The sequence below is a fragment of the Pezoporus flaviventris genome, unplaced genomic scaffold (genome assembly GCF_033815535.1).
Source record: "Pezoporus flaviventris isolate CSIRO_AGI_PZ_B2104156 unplaced genomic scaffold, CSIRO_AGI_Pfla_v1 ptg000068l, whole genome shotgun sequence".
NCBI classification, from domain to species: domain Eukaryota; kingdom Metazoa; phylum Chordata; class Aves; order Psittaciformes; family Psittacidae; genus Pezoporus; species Pezoporus flaviventris.
In genome coordinates, this window is record NW_026892616.1 from 2,890,079 (window position 1) to 2,914,585 (window position 24,507).

Genomic DNA, 24,507 nt, shown 5'->3' on the forward strand with positions numbered 1-24,507 from the left:
CTCCAAATTAGATCACTTTTCAGGTGAAATAGCAGCAAACACCCTTAGGATTTAGTTCTGTGAACCTCATTGAGTTTAACATGAGGCAAAAGGGTAGGCTTTTCAAAAGCACTTAGTATCAATTGTAAAATTCCCACAGATTTTAACGCAAGTCTTTTGCTAAACCTAAACTGTTCTGATAAAAATTTCATCCCACTATGATTTTAGGATTACACTACCTTGTGTACAGAAAAAGTGCATCTACTTGTAGATGAAATGTTACACTCAGTCAAGGTTTCAGAAAACAAGGCCAAGCTGAGAATGCTACCACTGTTATACTAGCACGTAAGAGGGTTGTTGCAAACAGTGATGGTCATCTTAAAACAAATAAAGGGAAAGTCAAATCAGGGAGCAGTTTAATATTCACCTTCAACAAGAGGAAGATGTTAATTTCCAGCTGTTTCTATTTTTAATTGATGATTTTTTTATGCAGTGTATAAAAGCCAATTTTCTTCAGAAGTGTTCCTATTCTCTTAACTCAGTAAGAACTATATGCTTCTGATTGGTGTACTTGCACCCTGGGGATGGGATAAAATATGAAATCAAAGATTACTTTATTCTAGCTCGGAAAATTAACTGTTAAGCTCAGTGGGGGCAGAAACAAAGGTGGCATTTGGTATAACTAAGTTAGTATTAAACCAAACCAGAGAGCCTTCTCAGTGAAGAAAGAGACCAAAGGGAACACAAAATTGTACCTGAATTATTTCTGAGTCAATTCCTATAAAAGCAGAAGAATTTTCTTTTATGCTCAAATGGGTTACACATTGCCTTTTATAATATGCCCATTATTCACAGTTTTTAAGGATAATGTAATGAACAACAACTCCTAAGAAAGAATGATTTTATTTTTTTTTTTCAACACATTAAAGTGCAAAGGCCATCTGAAGATGAAGCCTGGACTGCCTTTTAGAAAGCAGTTGTGGGATACACTTAGTTGATATGAAATGACAAAGCTCTGTTAAGTTTATCGTTCAATTAGAATGCAATGTAACTATGATTACAATTTGCTTACATTACCATATGTTCATAAAATAACAAACACACGTTGTAGATTTGTTCTTCGCTAAATTTTGGCTGCTTTTAATTGCTTGGATTTTCTTTAATTGTAAAAAGTATATGTTCGAGGGGATAAATTCTCACTTGTGCTGTCAGACCCGGCTAATCATTCTCTACTTATCCACATTTTTAAAGGCCTCAGATTTTGCTTAAAAAGAGGCTTAGGAGCAATTGTCTTGTATTCATTAATCCATAAACATTTGATTTCATATCAGACTGCCAGCAGACATAACCTCTTTGCATTGCTACAACAGAGACTTGATTTGGTTAATCAAACAGCTCTGGTTCACTGAATTCTCTCCAGAATAGCTGTCCCTGACAATACTATGCAAATAACTGCTGATGTTGTATTGGCATTCTCAGCTTTCTAAAACTGGTACGTTGTCCTCCATGAAAACATCAAAATTTTATATCTAACTCAACAACTACTCTGAATAAGGGGCACTGCATGTAATGTAGTCTGTAATCTATATTCTATTCTTGGCTTTGAAAACAATGTTTTTAAGATGTTGTTTCTCTATACTTCAGTTTACCCTCTACTGAAATAGCAATAATGATATTTTTCTAGCCTAAAACATTTACATTTTTTTAAGCAAAGTTATTTGTTGTTTTTTTAGGAGCAATGCACCATTATATGCCATGTATGTATTTTGTCCTGTTCTGTTTAAATAGCTGGCATTCATTCAGAATTAAAGGGATTATTTTAGCAAACAGGAAAGCTTTATAGTTTAAGATTCTGAAATGAAAATATGTTAATTAAGCCTACATAGTTAATACTAACTGTTGCTAAAACAGCACAAGCCAATAACATGCAAAGGATGTATGATTCACTTCATAATAACGGTTACTCTGTGGGAGTATCTGCTCATTCTCCCGTGAAATAAAGCAAAGGTGAAAACCAGTAAGCCTGCAGTCAGAGCAAGAAAGAGATTAAAAAGTAAGAATACTCTTGCTACCTTTGGTTAGCTAGCAGGAAAAGAAGCCAAAGTGCCTTAAAGAGATGGAAATCTAAGCCTGCAGCCTCAGCAAAAAAAGAGCAGGAATTAAGAAACTTTCATCAACAAAGTTCTAAAAAGTGGTAGCTCCCAAGCCCCAGAAGAAAGCTTCATGGACTTCAAAGATCAACAGGAATCATGAACAGAGGGCTTCAGGGGAAACAGTAAAAACCGTGAAGGAAGCAAATATCTATTTCTTCCTGCTCTGTCTCTCTGGGAATTATTGCAGTTTCCAAATGGGGGTTGGTGCCAGTACTGATGCAACCAACTGGTTCACCCTGCTGGTTGAACATGAGAAGCACTATGCAACTAGCCCAGTGAGAAAGACTTCTCTGAACCTACTAAGACTACTGCTTTCCAGCAAAACATATTCACAATTACAATGGTCAGCTCTTCAATATTGTGTCAAATACCTACATAAACTGAGGAGAGGCAAGAAACCTCAGGTAACCTACAGTGACTCTGCCAAAGGGCAGATTGGTTAGATTATGTTATTTTTCACTTCCCATTTGACACAATCTGTTTCTTAAGATTCAGAGAAGTGAAGGATGGACCTTCTGGTACATTACTCGCCTTGGACTACCATATTGTTTTGGTAAGCTTCTTAACAAGTACTTCTGCATATTAAACTAGTATTTTCAGTATTCCTGAGAGATAAATCAGGTTACAAGCATTCAGTGTAAATTCAGCCTCCCCTCATTCACCATACGATAAGATGATACACTAAACCACTCATGGGATTACTGGCACTGTATGTGCATTTCATAATTTATGTATTAACATCAAAAATACTTATGTTAGTACTTGCATCAGTTACTTGTTTATGACTGAGCTAGATTTTTGTTGCTGAATTTTTATGTACTAACTGCATTTTGAACCATGGTGTGTGTATTCAATGGTAATTTCTTAAAGAGTTACAGAACAGTTGGTGATTTTCTTTTCAGGTTTTTGGCAGAGATTAGAGCCTCAGTACAAGTAGGAAAAAAGTGCTTGTTTGCTTTAGAAATAAACAGTATAACTCTTTTTGTTATTATGCTGGTAAAATTATGAGTAACTTCCCCAGAGAAAAGGAAGCAAAATGTGAGGAAAAAAGGACACCACAGTTTTAAGAAAGAGGTGCAAGACCCTCTCTGCACCTCTAGAGGTAGAAAGCCTTTCTATATTAGCAATCTTGGTTCAAAACAGGGATGTGGTCAAAAGTGAAACTTCTTTTAGACTTTCAGCTACTCTCAACTGGCCTTTTGCCCAGCATGCAGATTAGCATAATACTCTGTCCATGTTAAAAGAAAGGTCCATGACTTGAAACAGCAGGGATGCTGAAGTCAGAACGGAGCTTCTTGAAGAAACAGAAAAAGGAAGTCTGAAGGCTGAATTTATTTATTTTCGTGTTTATTAATAGGAAAGAGGTGTCCCATCATACACTTGTATTCAGTCCAAGCATCTATCACCTGACTTTGTAAATGATGTTACATTGCTTGGAGGTGATTCTCACAGCCTAAGCTTAAAATGAGAAGTTTCAAATCAATTGAAATGCAAAGACTAAATACTGCATTCCTTTCCCAGCTGAGCTTTTATTTAATGTGCCAGATTAAGAAGCTTGCTCTGCTTTACTGGATCAGAGTCAACACAGTTTGTCCAAGAAACTCAGAGATAAGGAGAAAACAGGTCTTAATCAGGCAAAATTCTCAATAAAACAAATGGGCATTTTGCCCAAGTATGTTCTGCAGAATTTATCATTATATTTTTGCATCAGCTAAGCCTGCAAAAGAGGATTGCTGCTTTCATACCTAAATTTTTGGACAACTACCCCAATCCAGAAGAGAGTAAAAACAAACTTCTCCCTTTCTGATACTTGTTTTTATCAAGCTTTAATCAACTAGAAATCCCCTAAAGAAAACTCAGACAGCAAGTTGGAACAGCATAATCTGAAGCTCCAGTGGGTTTGGATTATGTATAATGAATCCCACCGTTGTGTTAAGCTATCTCAAAAAAATACAGATCCATGAACTAGAAATGTGATTCTTTTGTGCCCTGTTCTTAGAAAATAATGACATCTATTTTATAACTGTACAAGTTCCTGTTCAGGTCACAGACAATCCTAACAATTACACTCAGAATTATTATATTCCTTAAAACTCTGGATGTCACCTGATTTGCATATTCAACTGTTTTCCTCAGCATATGCCTCAATTTTTTTTCTATAAATTTCATGATGCCCTGCTGCTCTTAAGATGTTAAAGTATCACAGATATTAAAACCGAAACACAATTTATAAAGCTTGGAAATTGCATTCTAATGATGTTGATCTTTAGATAATACCTAAAATATGTTGTCTACATGCATAAGTTGCTCAAAAGCAGGCCATGAAAGTGTCCATGTAGTATTAGAAATTATTTCAATGTGCTTAAAACTACTTGCTGAAGGTCACCCTGTGGACAAAGTAAACCAAGAAGTCAGAGCTATGCACTAGGTATACAGCTACAGTAGAGCTGTGCTTATAAAAGCATCAGACAGCCAACATGATGGTTAAACTGGTAACTGTGGAGAGCGACTAAGCTCCAGCTTCCCTAATTCTTGCTATTTAAAATGAATTAATGCTTCACACTGAAAAAACACAGAGATTACTCAAGAAACTGCAAGAGAAGGATTGGTGCCTCAGGAAAGGAAAAAAAGTGTCTTAGAGATCTCTGAGTCTCCTGCTGCCTGTTGCTGTGGGAGGAGAAAAAAAGGGATTATCGCACAGACATGAAGAGACATTCAACTCTTGATTACAAGCAAAAATATCAGTGAAATAGCTCCAATTTCACAACTATAAAATTAAGGAATGTGAAATCAGAATTGGGCTCAGATAGCCTTTACTCAGAGGTTACCTCTAACATCAACAATAAAAATTTAACTTGGGAGTAAATGAAATTATCATCTTCCTGCCCTTTTTCCATGACTATAAAATGGTTATTAGTGTAAATGTGACTCAGATTTGGGATCCCTGGTCACTGTCGCAGCCAAAAGCCCAAGTATATGAAATCTACTTGGCTCTGGTAAAGTACGAGTGTTAAATTCTGGGAAATGATAACACTGTTTCATCCCCAAACAGTCTATATATAACAGCAAGACTAGGCACACATAAAATTATGCACGATCTTGCCTCAAGGTTAGCAACACATTCCAAGTAGAAGGAAAAATGTTATTTTCATTCCCTGCAATCATGTGATAAATAGCTGTAGGGCAGATTCAGCAAGATCTCGAAGGTTATGATTTCACAATGTAATGAATGTATTTCTAGCTCTTTACCACCTGAAAAAGCAGCAAAACAAAGCAGGATTTGTCAGTATTTTGCTTATGGCAGAAATCAGACATTGTCCAGAACCCTTCATGAGACACACTGCTACCCTCTTAACTGGTTTGATTGTAACATTAACTCCAACACTTCAACTGCTCCGCTTTCCAGCATATGGCATAATTGGAAGCAGCAGCCAGGAGGTATCACATGTTAATGGGAAATGTCTCCTACTGAGTAACTACTGACTGAATCAAATATGTGGTCTTGCAGGTAAGTCTGTAGGGGAAAATAAGAAGTAACAAAAAGAATATTGAAAATGAGAGGATCCTTAGATGGGTGAAGCATCTCTGCAGGATATGAGGAACATTTCAAGAGGTATAAACCAACCATTTACCCAGATTGCTTACCTAAAATAAACAGCACATCTTAAATGTGGCTTTAAAGGAATGGTAACCCTTCAGTTGACACACCAATAGACAATTTCAGGAGATGCTTTAACCAAGGTGGGTCACATACACTGAAAAGTGCATTCTCAAGAGTGGGGAGACACAAATTACAGCACAAAAAAAAAAAAAGAAAGCAACTCATGCTCAGGACTGCTCATATCGCTTGCAAAGGAAGTGGTATTTGTTCCTATTCTCCTCCTTTATTGTCAACATGGAGTAGACTGTGAATTAAATGCTTTATTTTGATCATGTTTTCTCCACAATGCTGTGGTTTACTGAAGCAAAAGTTGAATATAGGCACATCTGTACTATCACTACCATGACTTAATGGCCTGTGTTGAATTAGTGTTTGATTTTTGATGCTTCATATTACTCCACTTTGGGGGGATGACAGTTATAACCACTGTATGCAGCTGCAGTCTTTGATGCTATCACGCAGAGTTTGCAAAAGAGAAGCACCAACATTGAAGAAGGTATGAAAATGCATTGGAACTATACCAGAGAGTAATGCAAGCCTGGCAGGAACTATTACGGGTATCACTGCTAGTATCACCAGGGATATATGCGAAAGTCTAGCAAGGACTTTAATTCAGTCACGGGACCAAATTTTATGGTTTTGCCAGGCAGTAGGGCAGAGATTCACTTTGCATCACTTTAGAAGTGTCAAAGGACCTAGAATAAGTACACATGTAATTCATATCCTCAAAGGCATCTTTACATGCAAGGCAGTGTAACATGATTTTACACTGAAGTTGGTAGTGCAGTATAAAATCCTGCTAACGATAAGATATTGTAGTTTCACCTGTACATAGCCAGCTGAGATGAACTCCAGGTGTAATGTTAGGGCTGACCTCAACCAGCTACATCAAGGTATCTAATACCTGCTGATTGTCTCCACAAGGATTTTTTATTTAGATACCTCACCATAGTAATCTTGATGTAAAACAAACCTCTTTTTTTTTTTTTTTTATTTTTAGTGAGGACAGAACCTTTAACAAAAATGAGAAAACATGCATGTTTAAAAAGTTAGGTGTGTACAGCACAGTCCAAATGTAAATGAGATCATCTAGCTCAGTTGATTTGAGCTGTGCAGAATAACACAAAACCTAAATTTCTCCTTTTGTGTTTTAAAAGATTTCCAAGAGCAGCAAAATTTACAGGAGAAAATACCATACAAATTTGCTTCACATATAGAAAAAGTAATACAATTTTTTTTTCTTGTCTTTGCAAGATTGCATCTTCTGGTGCAAGATTTAATGCACTTTGTGAAAGTTATTATGCTGTGGCTTATAAACTTCATCTGGATGTGATAGCAGTTCAAATTTCATGACAGCATGCTAACTTATCTTTGCTATTGAAAAAACTAATGAGGTGGTAAATAGTTGCAGAGCGATGTTACATGCAGAGATATGCAGATTTTGTGAGTTCCTCATTATCTGTGTAACTGTATACATGTAAAAGTAACGAAAGCCCAAAACAGGCAGCAAAAGTTTAAGGCTTTAAAACTGGAATAGAATTGTGTTAGTGTTTTCGAACAGAAATATACTATTAAAGCAATCTCAGAAAAAGCCCCTTGATATTTCACCTAGGGCTTTCTGCCAGATCTAAGGTCTCATCGGCAACACAGGTAAAGATCACAATTAAAACTAACATAGCAAATTTATTCTTGTGCTGGTTTTATTCTAGGCAATGGCATAATGCTAAGCAGCCTTACGGATTCTCTTTGTTGTGTGGCCTGTGGCTTTTAATTGAAGGTGCTATCACAGCATCTCTATCAGACTCCAAATGTTATGAGCAGTAGCAAGAAGTAGCACACAGTGCAAAGGGCTCTCCTGATCCTCAACTATCTTTACTGTAGACAGAAGGAAGCAAGATATAACACTCTTCAGGAGCTAGAGGATCCCCAAAATGAACTTCAAGAGTACTGAATACAAGCTAGGCTTGTATTCAGCACTAGGACATGAAAATGTTAAAAAATACCAAGTGCAAGCTAGTGAATACAAAATGTTTTTTAATGTGGTCACCACCAATCCAAAGAATGAAAGTTCTGAAATCAGGAATTACTTCTGTGACATATTTATGACAGATAAAAATCATAAATGGCAACAAGAAGTACTTTTTCTGCAACTGATCTGCACCATCTATGAAACCATTCTGCTGAAAAGTGCTCAGCATGCTGCTTTAAAAAATCAGACTCAAGGATCACTGGCATTCTGTATATTTGTATTGCTTAGGGCCAGATATATTGACTCCCTCAGTTCTATTTAACAACGAGAAGAAGGTGTCCCAGACAACATCTCGGCAAATCCACAGTGATGAAGGTAGGCCCTATTTTCTCCTCTGACAAACTTTCAGCTTGGTTTTGCAACCCAAATGTAGTATACAACTGAGATACAGAGGGAAAATGTGTGTTTCACGTTGCAGGAATGGATTTTCTTCTCAGATTTGCATTAATAACTATAATTTACTCTGATTCTTTAAAATCTGCTGGAATAAGTCAAAGCAAGTATCTATCTAGTTTAGATGTGTTTTACTTCCCATATTATGCTTCTATCCATATATACTTCCAAATGCTTCAGACCTTTGAATCTTAATGAAGCCAGTGGGTTCATTAGAAGTATTTACCTACAGCAGTGTGTGGTTATAAGTTTGGTGTGCTACAGCAGATCATACACAAATGTGCCACTTCTCTACTGCGATAGTATTCCTGTGAGGGGAAATCTCAGCTTTCTAGTATGTGTGTACAAGTGCTCAGAGAATGAAAGATGAGATTAAAAAGAGAAATAAGAAAGGACAATGACAGTTTCTCATAAAAGAAAAAGATGTTTAAGTATCAGCCAAGTAACTATGATTTTTTATATAATTTATAGTGGAAGCCTGAAGACTAAAATACTCCACAAGCCATTAGTTTCTTGGTACTCTGTGACAGATTAAAATATTTCTTAATCAACTGTTAAAGCACAGAAGGTGGCCAAAGCCTAGATTTGAGCAAAGATGAGTAATAGAGAAATCCAGGGACATTCAGCAGGTATGCTATCAATAGACACATCACAAAACCACAGAAGTGTATCAGTTTCTTAAATACCTTGAAAAACACCTATCATTTGACAATTTCTTAGCCAGAATTTGAAAAACCTTATTAAGAAAAAAAGGTTCTGATTTGTAATCAGGAGAAGCAGATTAAAGATGACAAAAAAAAAAAGGCAAAAAAGAAAAAAATAAACCACAAAATTATTAGGAGATACAAATCACTTGCTGAAGGTCTGGGACCACTCCTTTTCCTGGAAGCACTCTGAAAGCCTACACAGCTCACCCAGAAGTGGTCACGCTCTACCTGTTAAGTATTACAAACTGCATGAGGTTTGTTGCAATGTTATTAATTCCATAGCTAAGAACAAAGCAAAAGTAAGTGTATTTATTTAAATCTCATTCATACAATATATTTTCATCTCATTTACATGAGATTGACATTCACACAATTCATACCACTAGTCACCTACAGCTTAATTGTCCACCTGAACTGTACCATTACTCTCAAAAAGACAGTCATCAGAAGTCGAACCAAACAGGATCAGAGTGAAACAAGGGTAGTTTCCCTTCACTATATCCATGTTTCTCATCTAATTACACAGTATAGACAAGCATTGCCATTTTTAAGTCACTCCAGTTTGAGGAATAAAAAAGGGGTTGTAAAATAAAAATAAAATGCCAATCAGTAGCAGATCACCTATCTTGCTCGTTTCATTTTGTATTTCTCCTGATTGACAACCTGGTGCTCTTGTAGCATACAAAGGTAAAAAAAAAAAAAAACCAGGCATTCATTTCAAACTGAAATGTTTGACAGATGTTACAGCTGCCTGAAACATAACTGATGAAATTTCAAGTAGGAAAGTCCATGTCCTGTACAGGGGAGACATTAAATTTCAACAGGCAAGGTTTACTGTCCTTAGACAGATGCAGATTTCTTTTCCTTTTTTTATTTATCTGGCAGCTGTTAAAAATATGGGCGACGACTATCGCTTTGCTGTTGGTGCACAGACTACCTCCTGCTGCTCTGGATGCCACAGACTTCAGTGGGATTTATGTTTCAGGGTACTGTTGTCACAAGCTGAAGGCAATTTCAAATTCTCTCACTGGTAACACTAGCACTTCACTGATATTTTGACCTGCATTTCTGAAATGGTGAAAGTAAAATAATCTGACAAGTGACTGAAAATTCATGCTGCTAGAGACACATATCTAAACCAGAGAGGTAAAAGAAGCATTTTTACAGTATAATGTGAATGGCTAGATACGATGGAGGGTAGAGACCAGAAGTTTCCAACTTCCTTTTTTCCCTATTCGCTTACACAGAATGAGGTATAGAGGAGCATGCAGCACCGAGGAAAAACAGAAATACTCAAAACAGTAGCAAAGCAAAAAAACCTGGTGCTTCATTGCACCATCTTCCTAAAATAGCTGCACAAATGGTCAGATAATGATTTATCAAAAAGTAGTAAGTCTTTCTGCTGATTCAGGAGCCTTTGAATTTGAGCCATAATCTAAAGAAGACTTTCCCAAAGGCAACTGTGCACATTATACATTTTCGTATGCATATATACTACTCAAATAACACCTTTACTTAAAGAAATACACACTCTTAAACCCCTTCTCTTGACCTCAGTAAGAAAACTGGACTGGATCATGCTTTTCACTGGTAAAGTGAAGATTATGGATCACACTGGATCATCCTCTTCACTGGTGTGGGATGCATCTCACCCAACTGTATCCATCAGCTTTGGCAATCAGTTTAAACCAGCATATTTTCTTTAGGGTGATGTAAATCATGAACCCAGGAAGCAGATTAGAACTGACAGGATGAATCCCACCCTAGTGTCAAGAGAAGCATAATCAGGTATTCTGTGCACAGGTGCTACCAGCTAAGTATACTGTTGGAAATTGTATAAATTATATTTTTTGTGAACATCATTTCCAGAAATTAGACTGGATCCGCAGTCAGAAGTTGGGCACCTGAAGGAACCATAATGTTCAGATATATTCATTATGTGCTACAAAGAGAGGGACTGGCATAACATCAGTACTGCTAACACCTACTCCACTGAATGGAAAGCTACTAAAACCAGATGTTAAATATCAATTCCTCTCAGGCTTTGAATCTTATTCTACACAGGAAGGAGGTGATTTCTTTAATTAAAATTCATGAGTCTGCACCCTTTTCTGGAGCTCCTGCACCCCTTCCTGTAAAACCAAGCTTATGTTAAAACTTTCTTCCAAAAAATACTGGTAAGGAGAATGTAGAGGCTCACATAAACCTCAGTGTTGAAAGCATTTTCTCATGAAGTTCAATAGCAAATCCTGTATTTCTCTTAAGGAATATGGATGAATAATCCCTATAGTAACCTGATACATAGGTCACATATAGAAACACATGTTTCCTATAGATTCCTTTATACCAGAAACACAATTGCCTCTATAACCTTATGTGTTTTGAAGGAGCACAGATTATGAGACAGGTATTTACATTTATTGAGTTTAGCCATTTAAGAGAGAGATTACTACTAGCTACCAATCAGCAAGAGGCTGTATGTAATGTTGGCAAATATCATTCACAAATGAAACATGGTCTTCCTCTTATTCCCCTCCCCCCCATGTTTTAAAGGCTATATGACCCTATCAGGCATAGGCTAAAATAGCTCATTTGATCAAAAATATTGTACAGGCAGTTATTTAACAATTTTTAACAACCGAGAAAACCAATCACAGAATTTCCTTACTAATAACACATGAAAGCCTAGGAGTTACTAAGATTATCCTACAAAATTACAAATAAAAGTAGTTGTATCTAAGAATTTGGTTGGAAGGAATGAAGGAGAATGGGTATCAGTTTGAGGCTACTAAGTACTTTACAAGCCAATATCAATAGCAATTCTCTTTCAGCTATCAGCCAATGAGAATATCTGGTTTAATTTTTTTAGAGTGGGGAGAGGTTGCTGTTTTAAAATGCTACCTAGATCTTGCTTCTGCAAACGTGGGAGGAGAAACAAATGAAAGAAGAAAAATCTGACAGCTGATCCTCTGTATTTTATCAAATTCATCTCAGAATAAAATTATCTGTAATTCACTTGACTCCAAATTAACTTTACATATTTTTAGATTTTGGAAATACTATCTCAACATTATCCTATTACTCTGATGAAGCAGTTAACATCAGGAAGAGCTGCATATGGTGTAAATCAGATTTACTATGGTTTAGATTTAGCTTCAAATACTACTCTAAAAAACGGCTTCTTATATTTCTCTTGTAGCAAGAAGTGTGTTTATTCCAGAACAACTTTCAAATAACAATATTAATATTTGTGCACAAAAAAATCAGTGTGGCATTTACAAAAGAAATGGCAAAACTACACATCAGCTCGTAGAAAACTAGAGACACTACACACCAACAAATCCTGACAAACGCTGAATTACACAATTTTCCCTCTGTGCAACAGAAGATGCAGAACAACCTATACCAATACTTTAAAACAAATCTCCTTACACTTCACTAGCTGCAAAAGAAACAAGAAAAAACAAAGAATGGGTAACTTTTGAGACTGGTACAATTTAGACACCATAGTACATCTACAAATCAGGTATTTAACCAACTTTCTCTGTATTATCGTGCATGATTCATGATACTCACAAGAACTGAAAACTAAATTGATAAAGCAGGCCAAATCTTTCAATCATTTGAAAGCCCAGATTTTTTTAGTAAGATCAATATGACTTTAATATCAAACTTTTCTGAATCCTTTAGTACTAGAAATAATCTACAAATGTTTTGTATGGCTACAACAGTGTTGCTATGCAAAACAATCATCTCATTTATTTATTTAAGTTTTCGTAATTGCGGGACCAATGTAATAGCGTAGTAGTACCAATTTAAGGTGTGTTTTGTCAGATATGACTAGTTCTGTTTCCAGAGAGTGTTTATAGCTCAGTAGAACACAACCCACTACAAAAAAAAAAATAGTGCAAGTATTTTAGAAGGAAATTCTTTTCTATGAAATTTTAGTTATAAAAGAACAGTTAAGACGATACGTATTTTGCATCTAGACACGCCTTTAAAATCTCAGTTAGACAAGAAGCTAAAGCCTCTTATGTTGTAAATGTCTTGCTAAAAGACACCAATGGAAATGAACAGAAGCAGCCCCTTCACCCCATACTTCAGTAAAATATTATAGGATCCATTCATTTCTTATGTACAGCCTGGGAAATCTTTTTTCAGTCAATGGAATGTCATCTCATGTAAACCAGAAATGAACTGATTAAATGTCCACATCAGTCTGTTGGGATAAATCTCTTTACATACCTTTCACCACAGGCTGGAAAGTCAAAGCAATAATAAAAGAAAAAAAGTGACACATGACTTTGTGTTTGGTTTTCCTTCAGCAAAGACTCGAAAATTATAGAACACATGTGAGATGGCTGTACTTGAGTAGCAACTGAGACAACTTCTCAGGATAGATTTTAGATATAACCATGATATTTTGTGGGAGAAGTGATAACAAAATTCAGGTATCACCTGTAATTCCTGTTAGATCTTTCATAACATGGTATGTCCATTTTGTCAGTTATATTCTGTATGTCCAGTGCAATTAAATGGCAGTGCAAGAAGGTACAGAATATCCTGAAATAAATGACACTTGAACTCAGGTATTCTTGAACTGAATTTGCCTAGATGAGGATTGGTCCATTAGGTATTATGCATCTGCCCTTGTACAGAATATGTATAAATGAGCAGTTCTACTGCAAAACCAAGAATCCTAAAATTGATGAAGCGTTCTTACAACTTGAAACCTGCATTTCAGACAGGTAGGGTGTGCCCGTTAAAGAGCTGCTGAATGTAAATGGGTCAAAGTTTTTGTATCTTTAACATCTGTTGTTTATACCCAAGAAAGCACATCAGGGGCAAGAAAATTAATTCCCCAATTGCTGTCAACCAAGTTAGGGAACAGCAATAAACAGCTTACTGTAAGCCTCTAGCTACAATAAAATTGCTGTCAATAAAGTGTGGCTGATACAGTTTTGGTGCTAGAAGAATAGATTCTTTGGAAGTGAAAATCTGAAATGGAAACTAAAAACATCCTCCCTTGTTTCTACATACAAAAAAAGCATTATCACAAAATTCCAATAGCCTTAAACTCTCAAGATCCAGTTCTCACTCCTGTGTGTGGCACAAATTTATTAGCCTTTGTGAAACTTTGGCTTTGCACATTCAGGACAGAATGTGATTCTGATAAAAATCTTTTGCATGGGAAACATTTAAAGAGAAATGAAGCTTGCTAAGCTTTCACTATCTGTATCTGTAGACACAAAATGTTCCCTAATCCAGTTTAGCATTTCTCCTGTCACAATTGAAAGCAGTATTATAGCTTAGGGTTATATTCAGATTTCCATTATAACCCCCAGTTTTCACATGCTCTTAACTTTCTGAAAAATTCTTCTTTTCAGCTGAAATTTTCCATGCTTGGTCTCAGCTCAAAGATGAATTTCTTTAGACAGTTGAGCAAAATATGTTAACCTATTTTTCAGTTACACAAGGATAGAAAAATACACTGTACATTTTTGCCATTGCTAATATTTTAGTATAGGTATATAAATATACAGAACTAGAAAACAGCTGGATTTCACATGCAGAGGTTTTTCCGGGTGACCAGTTCTCACCCAAAACTAATATCCATGCTAATATATAAAACAAATTAAGCATAAAAAAGAAACAACAGTGTTTTTTTTTTTTTTCTTAACCTACTAAGTGGTAAAACAAGGCCACTAAAAATAATACCACACACTGAATTACGGAATGCTATGGTTACAGGATTTTAATATTTGCAGGTGGCGTAGGCTCTGCATTGCTGTTCCAATGCATCGATTTACGCACCTTGAAATTGCCACTCTCAGTCTATCAAATTAAGAGACATTAATGTTTTCAGCTTCTCTTTTCTCTTACATAAACCCCAAAGTTATAAATTTAAAAACTACAGAGTAGGACAACATCAATTATGTTTGCCACAGAAAGCTTAAGTGATCTGCATTGATCAGTGGGAGCCGGCTACTTGTTCCTTGATCAGGCAAGAAGTCCACTGACTGAAAAAAGAGTAAAGCAAGCTCCACAGAGGTCATGTTATTATGATTAAAAATATACCTTAGTATGGAACGCATTTAATGTGCCAGTCAAGCCCCAAATCTTTTAATTTCTGACATCAGAGCACAGAAGAGGACAGTGTTAATATATATTTAGCTTTCCTGAATCTACTAGAACTGTGCACATCTTCCAAATTTATAAGCTATCATCTTGATTCAGAGAAGTGCTTAAGAGTGTGCTTATGGTTGTCTTTCTTGAAGACAACACCTGAAGTCATTTGGACTTTAAGGATCTGCTTCAGTCCCACCACTTTAAAGTTAAGCACATGCCTAAATGCTATTTGATTAGGAATGAAGACTGAAGGTTTTGCTAGTAACTCATACTGATACTTTCTGTGTGTGTGTGTGTTACTTGTTTACTGCTGTACTTTGATTAAATGAAGTTGTTAAAATTTAACACTGGGATAACCACAGTAAATTGGGCCTAATTTCTTCTATCATTTAATCCATTGTTAATCTAATGACACTGAGTCAGAATTTTTTGTCTGTTTATTTGCTTTTTATAAAAGGTCTTTCACACAGAAGAATACAACATGTTGTCTTCTACTGTATTTCTATGTAGCTGTTTGGTGTAGTAACTTACTAATTTGAAATGAATTTTAAAGTTCAATCAAATACTGAAAAGAACACTGATTGAGAAGCCTGCATAGATTTCAGTATCCTTTATGAGTCATAACACTGATTTTGGAAGCTTAGCTATACAAGCTGGTGGTATGCAATATCCTTTCCATACTCCTAATTATGTGAATTAGCATTTAGAACAATCCCAAATTCAAGTATTCAAAAATGCTCTTTTCAGAGCATCCACCAGGTTTACTGCAAGATAGGCACTTGAAGACGACTTTGGTTTTTATGCTGGGTACTTGTGAAACATCAGCCTGTGCAATTCAAAGTGACATACAAAGACTTAACCACAGAATTTCCACTAAATTTATAGACAATTGCACAGAAATTGCCCAGCAAAAAAAAAAAAAAAACCACAACAGAAAAAAATCGCCCAAAACCACCCAACTAAGAAATCTGTATTGACGTATCTATTTGTGAATTCTAAAAGCTTTTTGACTTAAGACCCAGTTCTTAACAGATTTCTAGGACCAACCTCCGACTAAAAGTAACGGGATTCTGCTTGAATGAAGTCCAAATGTTGACTTAGGTCTCAGCTCTATTAATGTATCTGCAAGATACATTGCATGTGTATTTACCTTGGACTGAAAGAAACTGCAAGCAAAAATGGAGGATGCTAGTATTTCTCAGATATATGTTAACCCTGTTTCTTCTTTCCCTATCTTAACATCCTCCTCAATTCCCTCACCCTTTGCAAAACACAAAAAGAAAACTTGTGGAATATACAGGTAACTTAATTCAACTTTAACATTAAATACAGAGAAATTAATTACACTAAATCTCAAGAAAACAGTACAGTAGCACAGAACTAATAAACATCTCTTCCTAAAGGAATTTTCAGAAATGTTTTTCAGACACTATGGCACTAGCAAACACTACTATTCAGTAATATTTTTAAGTCTGAATACTTTGTTTAAAGCCATACACTATCACAAATCTAACCCCAAAACACTTATGAAAGTGTATTTAACTCCTCTGATAACTGAATATTAGCTAAAATGCAACCTAATTTCAGGAATTACAGACAGAATAATAAGAAGGCTGCTAATGACTACTACCATTGCTGGCTATACTCCTCCAGCCAAAAGTGACAAGAGGGCTGAAAAATGTTATGTCCTGTAACTCTCCTCACTGGGTGGGGGAAGGACATTATCTCCTTTCCCCATGGAATAAAAATACAGAAGCTCAGTTAAGATAAGTGTCTGCCTAAGAAAAAGTTGTATTTTCAGTAACATGCAAGTTTTTGCAGGGAGTGCTTCAAATCACATGAGTATCTGCTGACTTCAAAAAGAATTCTATAAAACTTCAGTGGAATTTGAATCAGGTCCATATACAGGTATGTTGACTGACACTATTATTAAACCGAAACCATGTACATGTTAATGTAAGTAACACAGGTAAAACTGAGAATACTATTAGTATTTTTTGTTCAGCTTTCCTTCCTTCTTCTTCTCCCTCTCCCCCCCCCCCCCCATTCAATTGCACTGCGTGGAATTTATACATTCTGCCAGGTAAATAATTTTTGGGGTCTTAACTGCCTGTAAATGTTGTGGGGGATTAAGTTTGAGATTCCTAAATACAGTTTGGAAAGCTAATTAAAGCTTTCAGAACAGAAAAGGAAAGTGTGGGTTGTGGGTGTTAACATTTAACTAAAACTGGGAAGAAAGCTTCATCTGATTATTCACAGGTTATGCAGAGCTCTTCTATAAATTTGTTGGGTTTTCTTTTTAAATTTTTTTTTTTTTAACTTATGCTGACAGTATGTGTAAGCTACAGTGCAACAGCCTGAAAATGGCTCTGGGATTCTACCCTTAAAATCTTTAGAAAGGTTAAGGTTTCATGAGAATCTACTGCAATGTTTCCAATGTCTCACTGTAAGTACGAGTTGTTTTAGAGCAGTTACTTTAGAAGAACTGCCTTAAAAGTGCTTGTTTTATTCTTAGCATCTTGTTAGTGTGACACCTTACAGACAACCCAAAGTCAAGACACAGTTCTGGGAACATCACATTCATCTCAGATAAGGCTAATGCAACAGCAATAGGATGACTTTACCCTAAACTTGGATACTGTCAAATTCCTTTTGCAAAGACAAGCCTAAATGCATCTCACTTGATTCTCTAGGATTCATATCCCTAATAAATTCAGACAAATCACAGTCACTTGGAGAATACAGTGCCAGGGGAATATGAACGTGGCTCCTAACACCTACGAAGTCAGCGCAAGCCAAAGTGAAGTGCTGAGGATGCTGCCTTGCAAACACACAAACTTAACTACTGGCCGCCCCAGTGCAACTCTCATTAAATAACAGGCTCTTTGGCTGTAATATTGGCTTGATCCCTCTTTTTCCTTCCTTTCACTTCCCCTTCCATCCCCCATTCCCCAGCTACTGCAGGGCTGGCACCGGGCCAGCGCCGGCGACGTGGTACCTCAGCGCCATCTACAGGCTGAGCCGGCACGACGACCCAGCGCCAAGAGACAAGCACCAACAAAATAAATTAGACAGCACCGCGTTTAAATCTTTATTAGCAAGGAATTATTAGACCTAAGGAGAAGGGAAAAAAAAAAGAAAAAGACACCTAATATTGGATTTGGTCGAAATATGAGTTTCTCAGCCTCCTAATCCCTCTTCACATGGTGTATTTCACAGTTTAAAACAAAATATGACAGATCGTTTACGCATTACGGAGAAAATATTTACAATGTGCTTTTTTTTGTTTCCTGCATAATTCAGATGTATTCAGAGAATGCATTATTTTCAAAAGTATGCTTTGGCCATTTTTTAAAATATGCAACAAACTGTCTATGCGATACCAACTTTCATCTATTACAACAAAATCATTTTGAACACAAAACAGAGGAAGACTTCTGTATGGCTTAGTTATATCCTACCAACAAACCACGTGCTTCACAGATGAAGTAGCTTGGAGATTTGGCTGTCTTTGTTAAGGGTAAAAAATATTTAACCCCTTTAGTAACACTAACTTAGCAAGATTCCAAAGCAGAATGAACTGTGAAAGAAACTCAAGCCAACTCACTTTGAAATTTGAAACTGAAGGTACATACCCCTTCAATCTTGAAACACTCAGATTTTCTGACTGAAATTTAGCATATAAGGAAGCTGTTTTTCTTCTTCAATAGCTTTTACATTTGGATAGTCATATATTGGGGAGAAAAAAAAAAGTCTTTTTATTTTTCAGTTTTGTATAAGCACATGTATGTGCACATGCATAATAGTCCTTTTACAACCAGTATTCTTCAAAACCCAAAGTATCAGAGGCATTGCATAAATGCATGGTTAAGCCCCAGGTAAATGATAAAGGGGTCGATTTTTTTTGGTTGTTTGATTTTGTTGGGCTTTTTTTGTTCCCCCCATGACGTAACTAAGTGAAATTAGACTGAAACAAACAACAAACAAACCACAACACGGGGGCACTTTTAATACTGGTTGATTGGGCACTTGTATGCAGTACTTATAGACCAGTAAAAGTGCTCGTTTACCTGTCTGGTGTGTAAGGGGCCCTTTGTCTTGAAGCCTCCTTGGGAACTGCACTCTGAGGCACTGAAGTGATCTGAACTAGTGGAAGAGCGTTTGGAAAGGGTGTCACAACCACCAACAAAGGTGTTGTCCAACGGGAGTTCCTGAATCACATGGTGCTTTTTCACTGAAACTGGAGTGTCAGGTTTGAGATGAAAAGCAGACTGTGGAGAGGCAGATTTGTAATGCTTGGCAAGATCAGGACTGTTAGGCTTAAAGGTTGTTGGTGGTGCTGTGCCCCAATCAAATCTTCCTATACTTTGCTCCTCCAGCTCCGCTGGAAGGCTTATTGTCCCATTGATAGGTTCATGTACTGCATCATCAGGTTTGGACTCCTCAATGGTCACAAAGTTCAAAAGAGAGCTCTTTGGAGATTTCCTTTTCTTCCTTTTCTTTTTCTTGTTTTGCTTGTTCTCCTGATTGGGAGACATCCACTCAGCACCTTGCTTGCTCCTCTGGGCGGCTTTGAATCTGGATGCATGGCGACAGCGAACAAGAACAGTGACAAATATCACCACTATGACAACCATGGCACCCGCCACAATGGCAATCATGATTGTGAGATAGTCCTCATTTTGGTAGGGTTGGCTACTGTCCCCTATATTCCGGTCCAAAGGTGTTTCCATAGTCCTGCGTATCAAGTCATAAATATAAGAGGCATTTCCAGCAGTATCATTTACGTACAAGAACACAAGCACAAGAGTATGCAGGGATTTGGGATAACCCAAATCACTTATGTTGACAACTAAGCGATGCAGCCCCACATCATTAGGAGTCGGTTTTTCTTCCAGAGTGATATTACCTGTCACTGGATCAATCCGAAACAAACCCTTGTTATTTCCACTTACAATTGTGTATTTAAGCTCAGCGTTCATGCCAGTGTCTATATCCACAGCAAAGACTTCAGCTACCACAGATCCTGGAATTGCTGAGAGTGGCACTAGCTTAAAAGAAGTGTTAGAAGGTGGGTAGATGACAACAGGGCTGTTATCGTTAACATCCATGACATTTATGGTTACTTTTGCTGTAGAAGAGCGAGGAGGTTGCCCTCCATCCACTGCCTTAACATCAAAAGTGTAGGAGCTCTGCTGTTCTCGATCAAAGGAAACATTGGACTTTATAACTCCAGAGTATGGATCCAGCACAAAGTTTTCATTGTCATTCAGGATGGAAAGGGTCACTGCTTTATTTTCCCCAGCATCTGCATCAGTCACTGTGATCACCCCCACTGTGCTGTACTTTGGTAAGTTCTCTGATACAAAAAACTGGAAGTGGTTATGAGTAAATTTGGGACTGTTGTCATTTTCGTCCAACACAGTAACAATTACGGCTGCTTGACTCTGCAAAGGAGGGGTGCCATTGTCTCGGGCTGTAACAGTGAAAATGAAACGCTCCTGCTCTTCTCTGTCAAAAACTCTGGAGGCTGTCAAAACTCCTGTCTTTCGATCCAGATCAAAAAAGGAGGCATTAGGGCCAAGCTGATACACAATGTCTGCATTTTTCCCACTGTCTTCATCTGTGGCACTAATAGTTGTTAAGTATAGACCACGCCGATTGTTTTCAGAAACTGACAACTCAATTACAGGCTGGCTGAAAATCGGAGGATTGTCATTTTCATCCTCCAGTTTAACTCTTACCAGGGCAGTCTGGTTCAAACTGGGTTTGCCAGAATCAGAAGCAACAATTTTAAAGCTGAATTCTTTGGTGCCCTCATAGTCCAACAAGGAAGAGGTCTCTAATAAGTACTGGTTGTCGTAAACCGCCTTCAAGTGGAAGGGGACCTCTCTCTCAATGAAACAGATCACTTTGCCGTTCACATCAGTGTCCTTATCTGAAACTGTAATTAGGGCAATCTTTGTATTGATGGGATCTTTCTCAGATAAGTACACTGTGCCATTGATGGGACTTATTATGTACCTGAGGTCTATGTTAGGAGGGTTATCATTTACATCTGTGACATTGATGGTAACAGTGGCCCGGGCTGGTGTAGAGCTACCATCACTAGCCAGCACTGTCACTTTGTGAATAGCAGTCTCTTCTCGATCTAAGGACCTCTGAACTGTAATCAGCCCTGTGGTGTTGTTTAAAGCAAAAAATCTTTTGGTTGCAGGGGCGACTTGGGCACCAAAAATGTATCTGATTTCTGCATTGCTTCCTATATCTGCATCAGTAGCATGAAGCTGAATTACAGAGGTACCTACAGGGGCATTCTCTGGTATGTGAACCTCTACTTGACTCTCTTTAAACACTGGCCTGTTATCATTGACATCACTTACTGTGACTTGCAGGATGGCTGTGCTGGATTTCTGAGGGGTACCTCCATCTTCCACTTTGATTTTCATCACGTAGGTGTCCTTTTGCTCTCTGTCCAAGTTCTGCTGCACAATCAGCTGAGGCCATTTCTCTCCTTCTGGAGTTTCTACAATATCCAGTCCAAACACACTCTGCCCATTTAACAACTCATAGTGCTGCACACCGTTGAAACCTGTGTCAGGATCTGTTGCTGACGGGATTGGAAAGCGACTGTTGATCAGAGTGTTTTCTGGGATGGAAATATTGATGACAGGAGATGGAAACATAGGTGCATTGTCATTAGTATCCTTTACAATGATTTTTATTTTGATCAGCCTAAAAAAGTCATTGGGGAGAATCACCACTTCAAGTTCAAAGAAACACTCATTTTCTTCTGCATATGAAGCTCCAGCACAAAGTTTTTCTCTGTCTATTCTATTAGATGTCGTAAAGATTTCCCCAGTGTTACTGGACACTTTGACCAAAGGCGCATCCCCTGCTTTAGACACCAGTCTGTAGACAAGGCTGGCACTGGTCCCCGTGGCAGCATTGATATGAGAAATGTTCAGGTCCTTTGGTATGTTCCCTATGGGTATGTTTTCAGGAAGCTCCTCTCTAATAGTGTAAATAAGTTCTTGAGCTATAGCAGAATCCAGCCTCAAACAGGCAATCAAAGCAGCCAACAGGTAAAAATTTCTCAGGTCCATGATAATGTTTTTATTCTCTTTGCCCGGATTTTAGGACTTAAAGGTTTCCAGAGAAGAATGATGCGCAATTTGCAAGAGAAGGCATGCATGGACTGCAGGATGCATTACATCTCATTTCTTACTTGGAGACAGCACTGTCAACACAACCACACAGAACAGCATTATTGTTTTTTTATGAATGACAGATCCACGATCTCAAACTAATATTGTTTTTGCAATGCACACTTGCAGCAGTACATTTTCCTACTTCTCCCTTTTACAAGCAAACCCTCCGGACAAATGCACCAATATCCCGTCTGCTGCATTTGCACAGAGCGAGGACGGAAATGACTACTTGCAGTTTTGAGGGTATCTACTGTTTTGACACGTACTTTCAGAATAATTTCTTGGCACACTGTGTAATCCATAAATGTGCATTCCCCTCTACCCTCCTCCACCCAGTCATTTGGTGCAAGTGAAAAATCTTCCCACAATACTTCTGGATTTTAACTGCTATGTCAGTTGCCAAATGTAATTTGTTGTTTGCTTCCACACGTATTTTTTAGCTCTTACTAACGAGATTTTTCTCTGCTTCTTGTGTCTTGCATCCCTCTCTATAGCTATCATACTGGGAAATAACCACCCGGACATGCTGCTGCTGCAGCAGTCGTCACTGGCTACTTCATATCCCTGTTAACTGATGAGACAATAACAGGACTTACAGTTTCTTACACTCTCAGCTCAGTGTTTCCCCTCCAGATGTTGGATACTTCTCTTTCTGTTTAATAACCTTAAACTTTATTTGGTTGTTTTTAAACACAGTCTAAATAAGGAGGCTGGAAATTCCAAATGTAACTTAGGAGCAGCCAGCATGCTTACAGATGGGGGGGGGGGGGATGGATTATCTTCTCTGATGATGAGAGGAAGAAAAAGGTGCAGCCTTTCCCCATTGACACTGATCTCCCTTCAGGATGGTATTAACAGCTGCCACACATAAATACTGCAGACTAATAATGCACATGAAGGAATAAAAAAAATATATTAAAAAAAAAAGAAAAAAGAGAAAGCAACAGACAGACTTCTGCTTGCATGCTGTGCTAACCACGAATTATCTGGGTGCAAGGCTGCCAGCACCTACAGCTCGGCGGAACCGGGCAGCCCTTAAGCACTAATCTTATCTGCATTAAGCTGCACGGTGCCCGTGATTACTTCCATCAGAGTGATGCAGGTAGGGATGCAGAGACAGCGAGTAGGTGAGATTTTGCCACCAACATCAACTGAATAGGAAACACTGATCCTTTCCCTAGATAAATATACTGCGAGGTGGCTTTTTCTCTTTCTTTAAATCAAATGCAGTACAGTGTATGGGTAACTTTGCACTTACGTTGGTCGTCTACCTTTGAGGATCTGCTGCGGCTAAGCAGTGATCTGTTCCAGCAGATACAGCACAATGCATCTGGTAAACCACCAGTTTTGGAGAAATTAGCAGCTGCCAAACGCTTCCTCCTCGAGGTATGTGTTGCTTCGGGGTGGCAAAGCAGCAACTCCAGGGAACAAATTCCCAGTTCTGCCGTCAGTCATCCTCTCCACATTTTATTCCCGTTAAACGACGATCCTTTGGGTGTTAAACGCGCACGTAACTACCCAAACAAACAGCGAGAGGAAAAAAAGGGAAAAAAAAAAAAAAGAATCCGGTGCACTTCTTTAGACGGGGGGTATTTTCCACTCTGCACTGCACGCAATTCCCATACCCCTCTCAGTAGAGCAAGAGGCAGCTACGTGAAGCGTGCAACTTCTTACTGGAAATGACAGGAGTTGGTCTGGCGGTGGTTCTCTTCTCCCTCTTTATCTCTAGGGCGATAGTAGCCCACGAATTCAGAAAAAAAAAAATATAAAAAAATGAAATCCTAATAGGTTGTTGCTCTAGTGACGGGAGGAAGCGAGGCACTCTCCCCCCGCCGCCTCCTCTTTCTCCTCCCTCCCAGCCTCTCTCCCTCCCCCCTTGCCACACGCTCTCTCGTCTCTCTGAGCCGAAATTCTTGATATAACTCTCAATAAGCCCAGAGGGAGGGTGTGAGCAACACCGGAACGCCCCTCCCGCCGCACCCCATTGGCCCGTACTGCCAAGGGCGGGGCATGGGCGGAACGCGGCCCTGCCATTGGCAGAAGGGCACGTCGCTCCCCTGGGCGGCTGGGGGTTGGCGTGCAGCCGGGACGCGCAGCGATCTGCGGAAGGGTGCGGGGGGATGTGCGGCGTTGCGCCGCGGAGACTGAGGACGGGGAAAAGCGGGAGGGTGTACGCGGAGGCGGGCGTGGAGTTGGTGTCGCGGCGATCCGGCGGGAGGGAGCTCTGCGGTCGGGGGCGCAGCGC

General features: G+C 38.3%; 1 protein-coding gene across 3 annotated transcripts in view; it reads right to left on the reverse strand.

The window, feature by feature from the left end:
- The window catches only part of PCDH9 (protocadherin 9), a 697,615-nt gene extending 673,530 nt beyond the window's left edge, over window positions 1-24,085 (reverse strand). For all 3 annotated transcript variants that reach the window (XM_061471803.1, XM_061471801.1, XM_061471804.1), the window contains exons 1-2: window positions 23,521-24,085; window positions 19,122-22,291 (exon numbers count right to left, since the gene is read on the reverse strand). In XM_061471803.1, coding sequence (XP_061327787.1) covers window positions 19,122-22,157 — 3,036 coding nt within the window. In that variant the 5' untranslated portion in view covers window positions 22,158-22,291; window positions 23,521-24,085. The remainder of the gene's footprint in view (window positions 1-19,121; window positions 22,292-23,520) is intronic.
- Window positions 24,086-24,507: the final 422 nt, after the last annotated feature.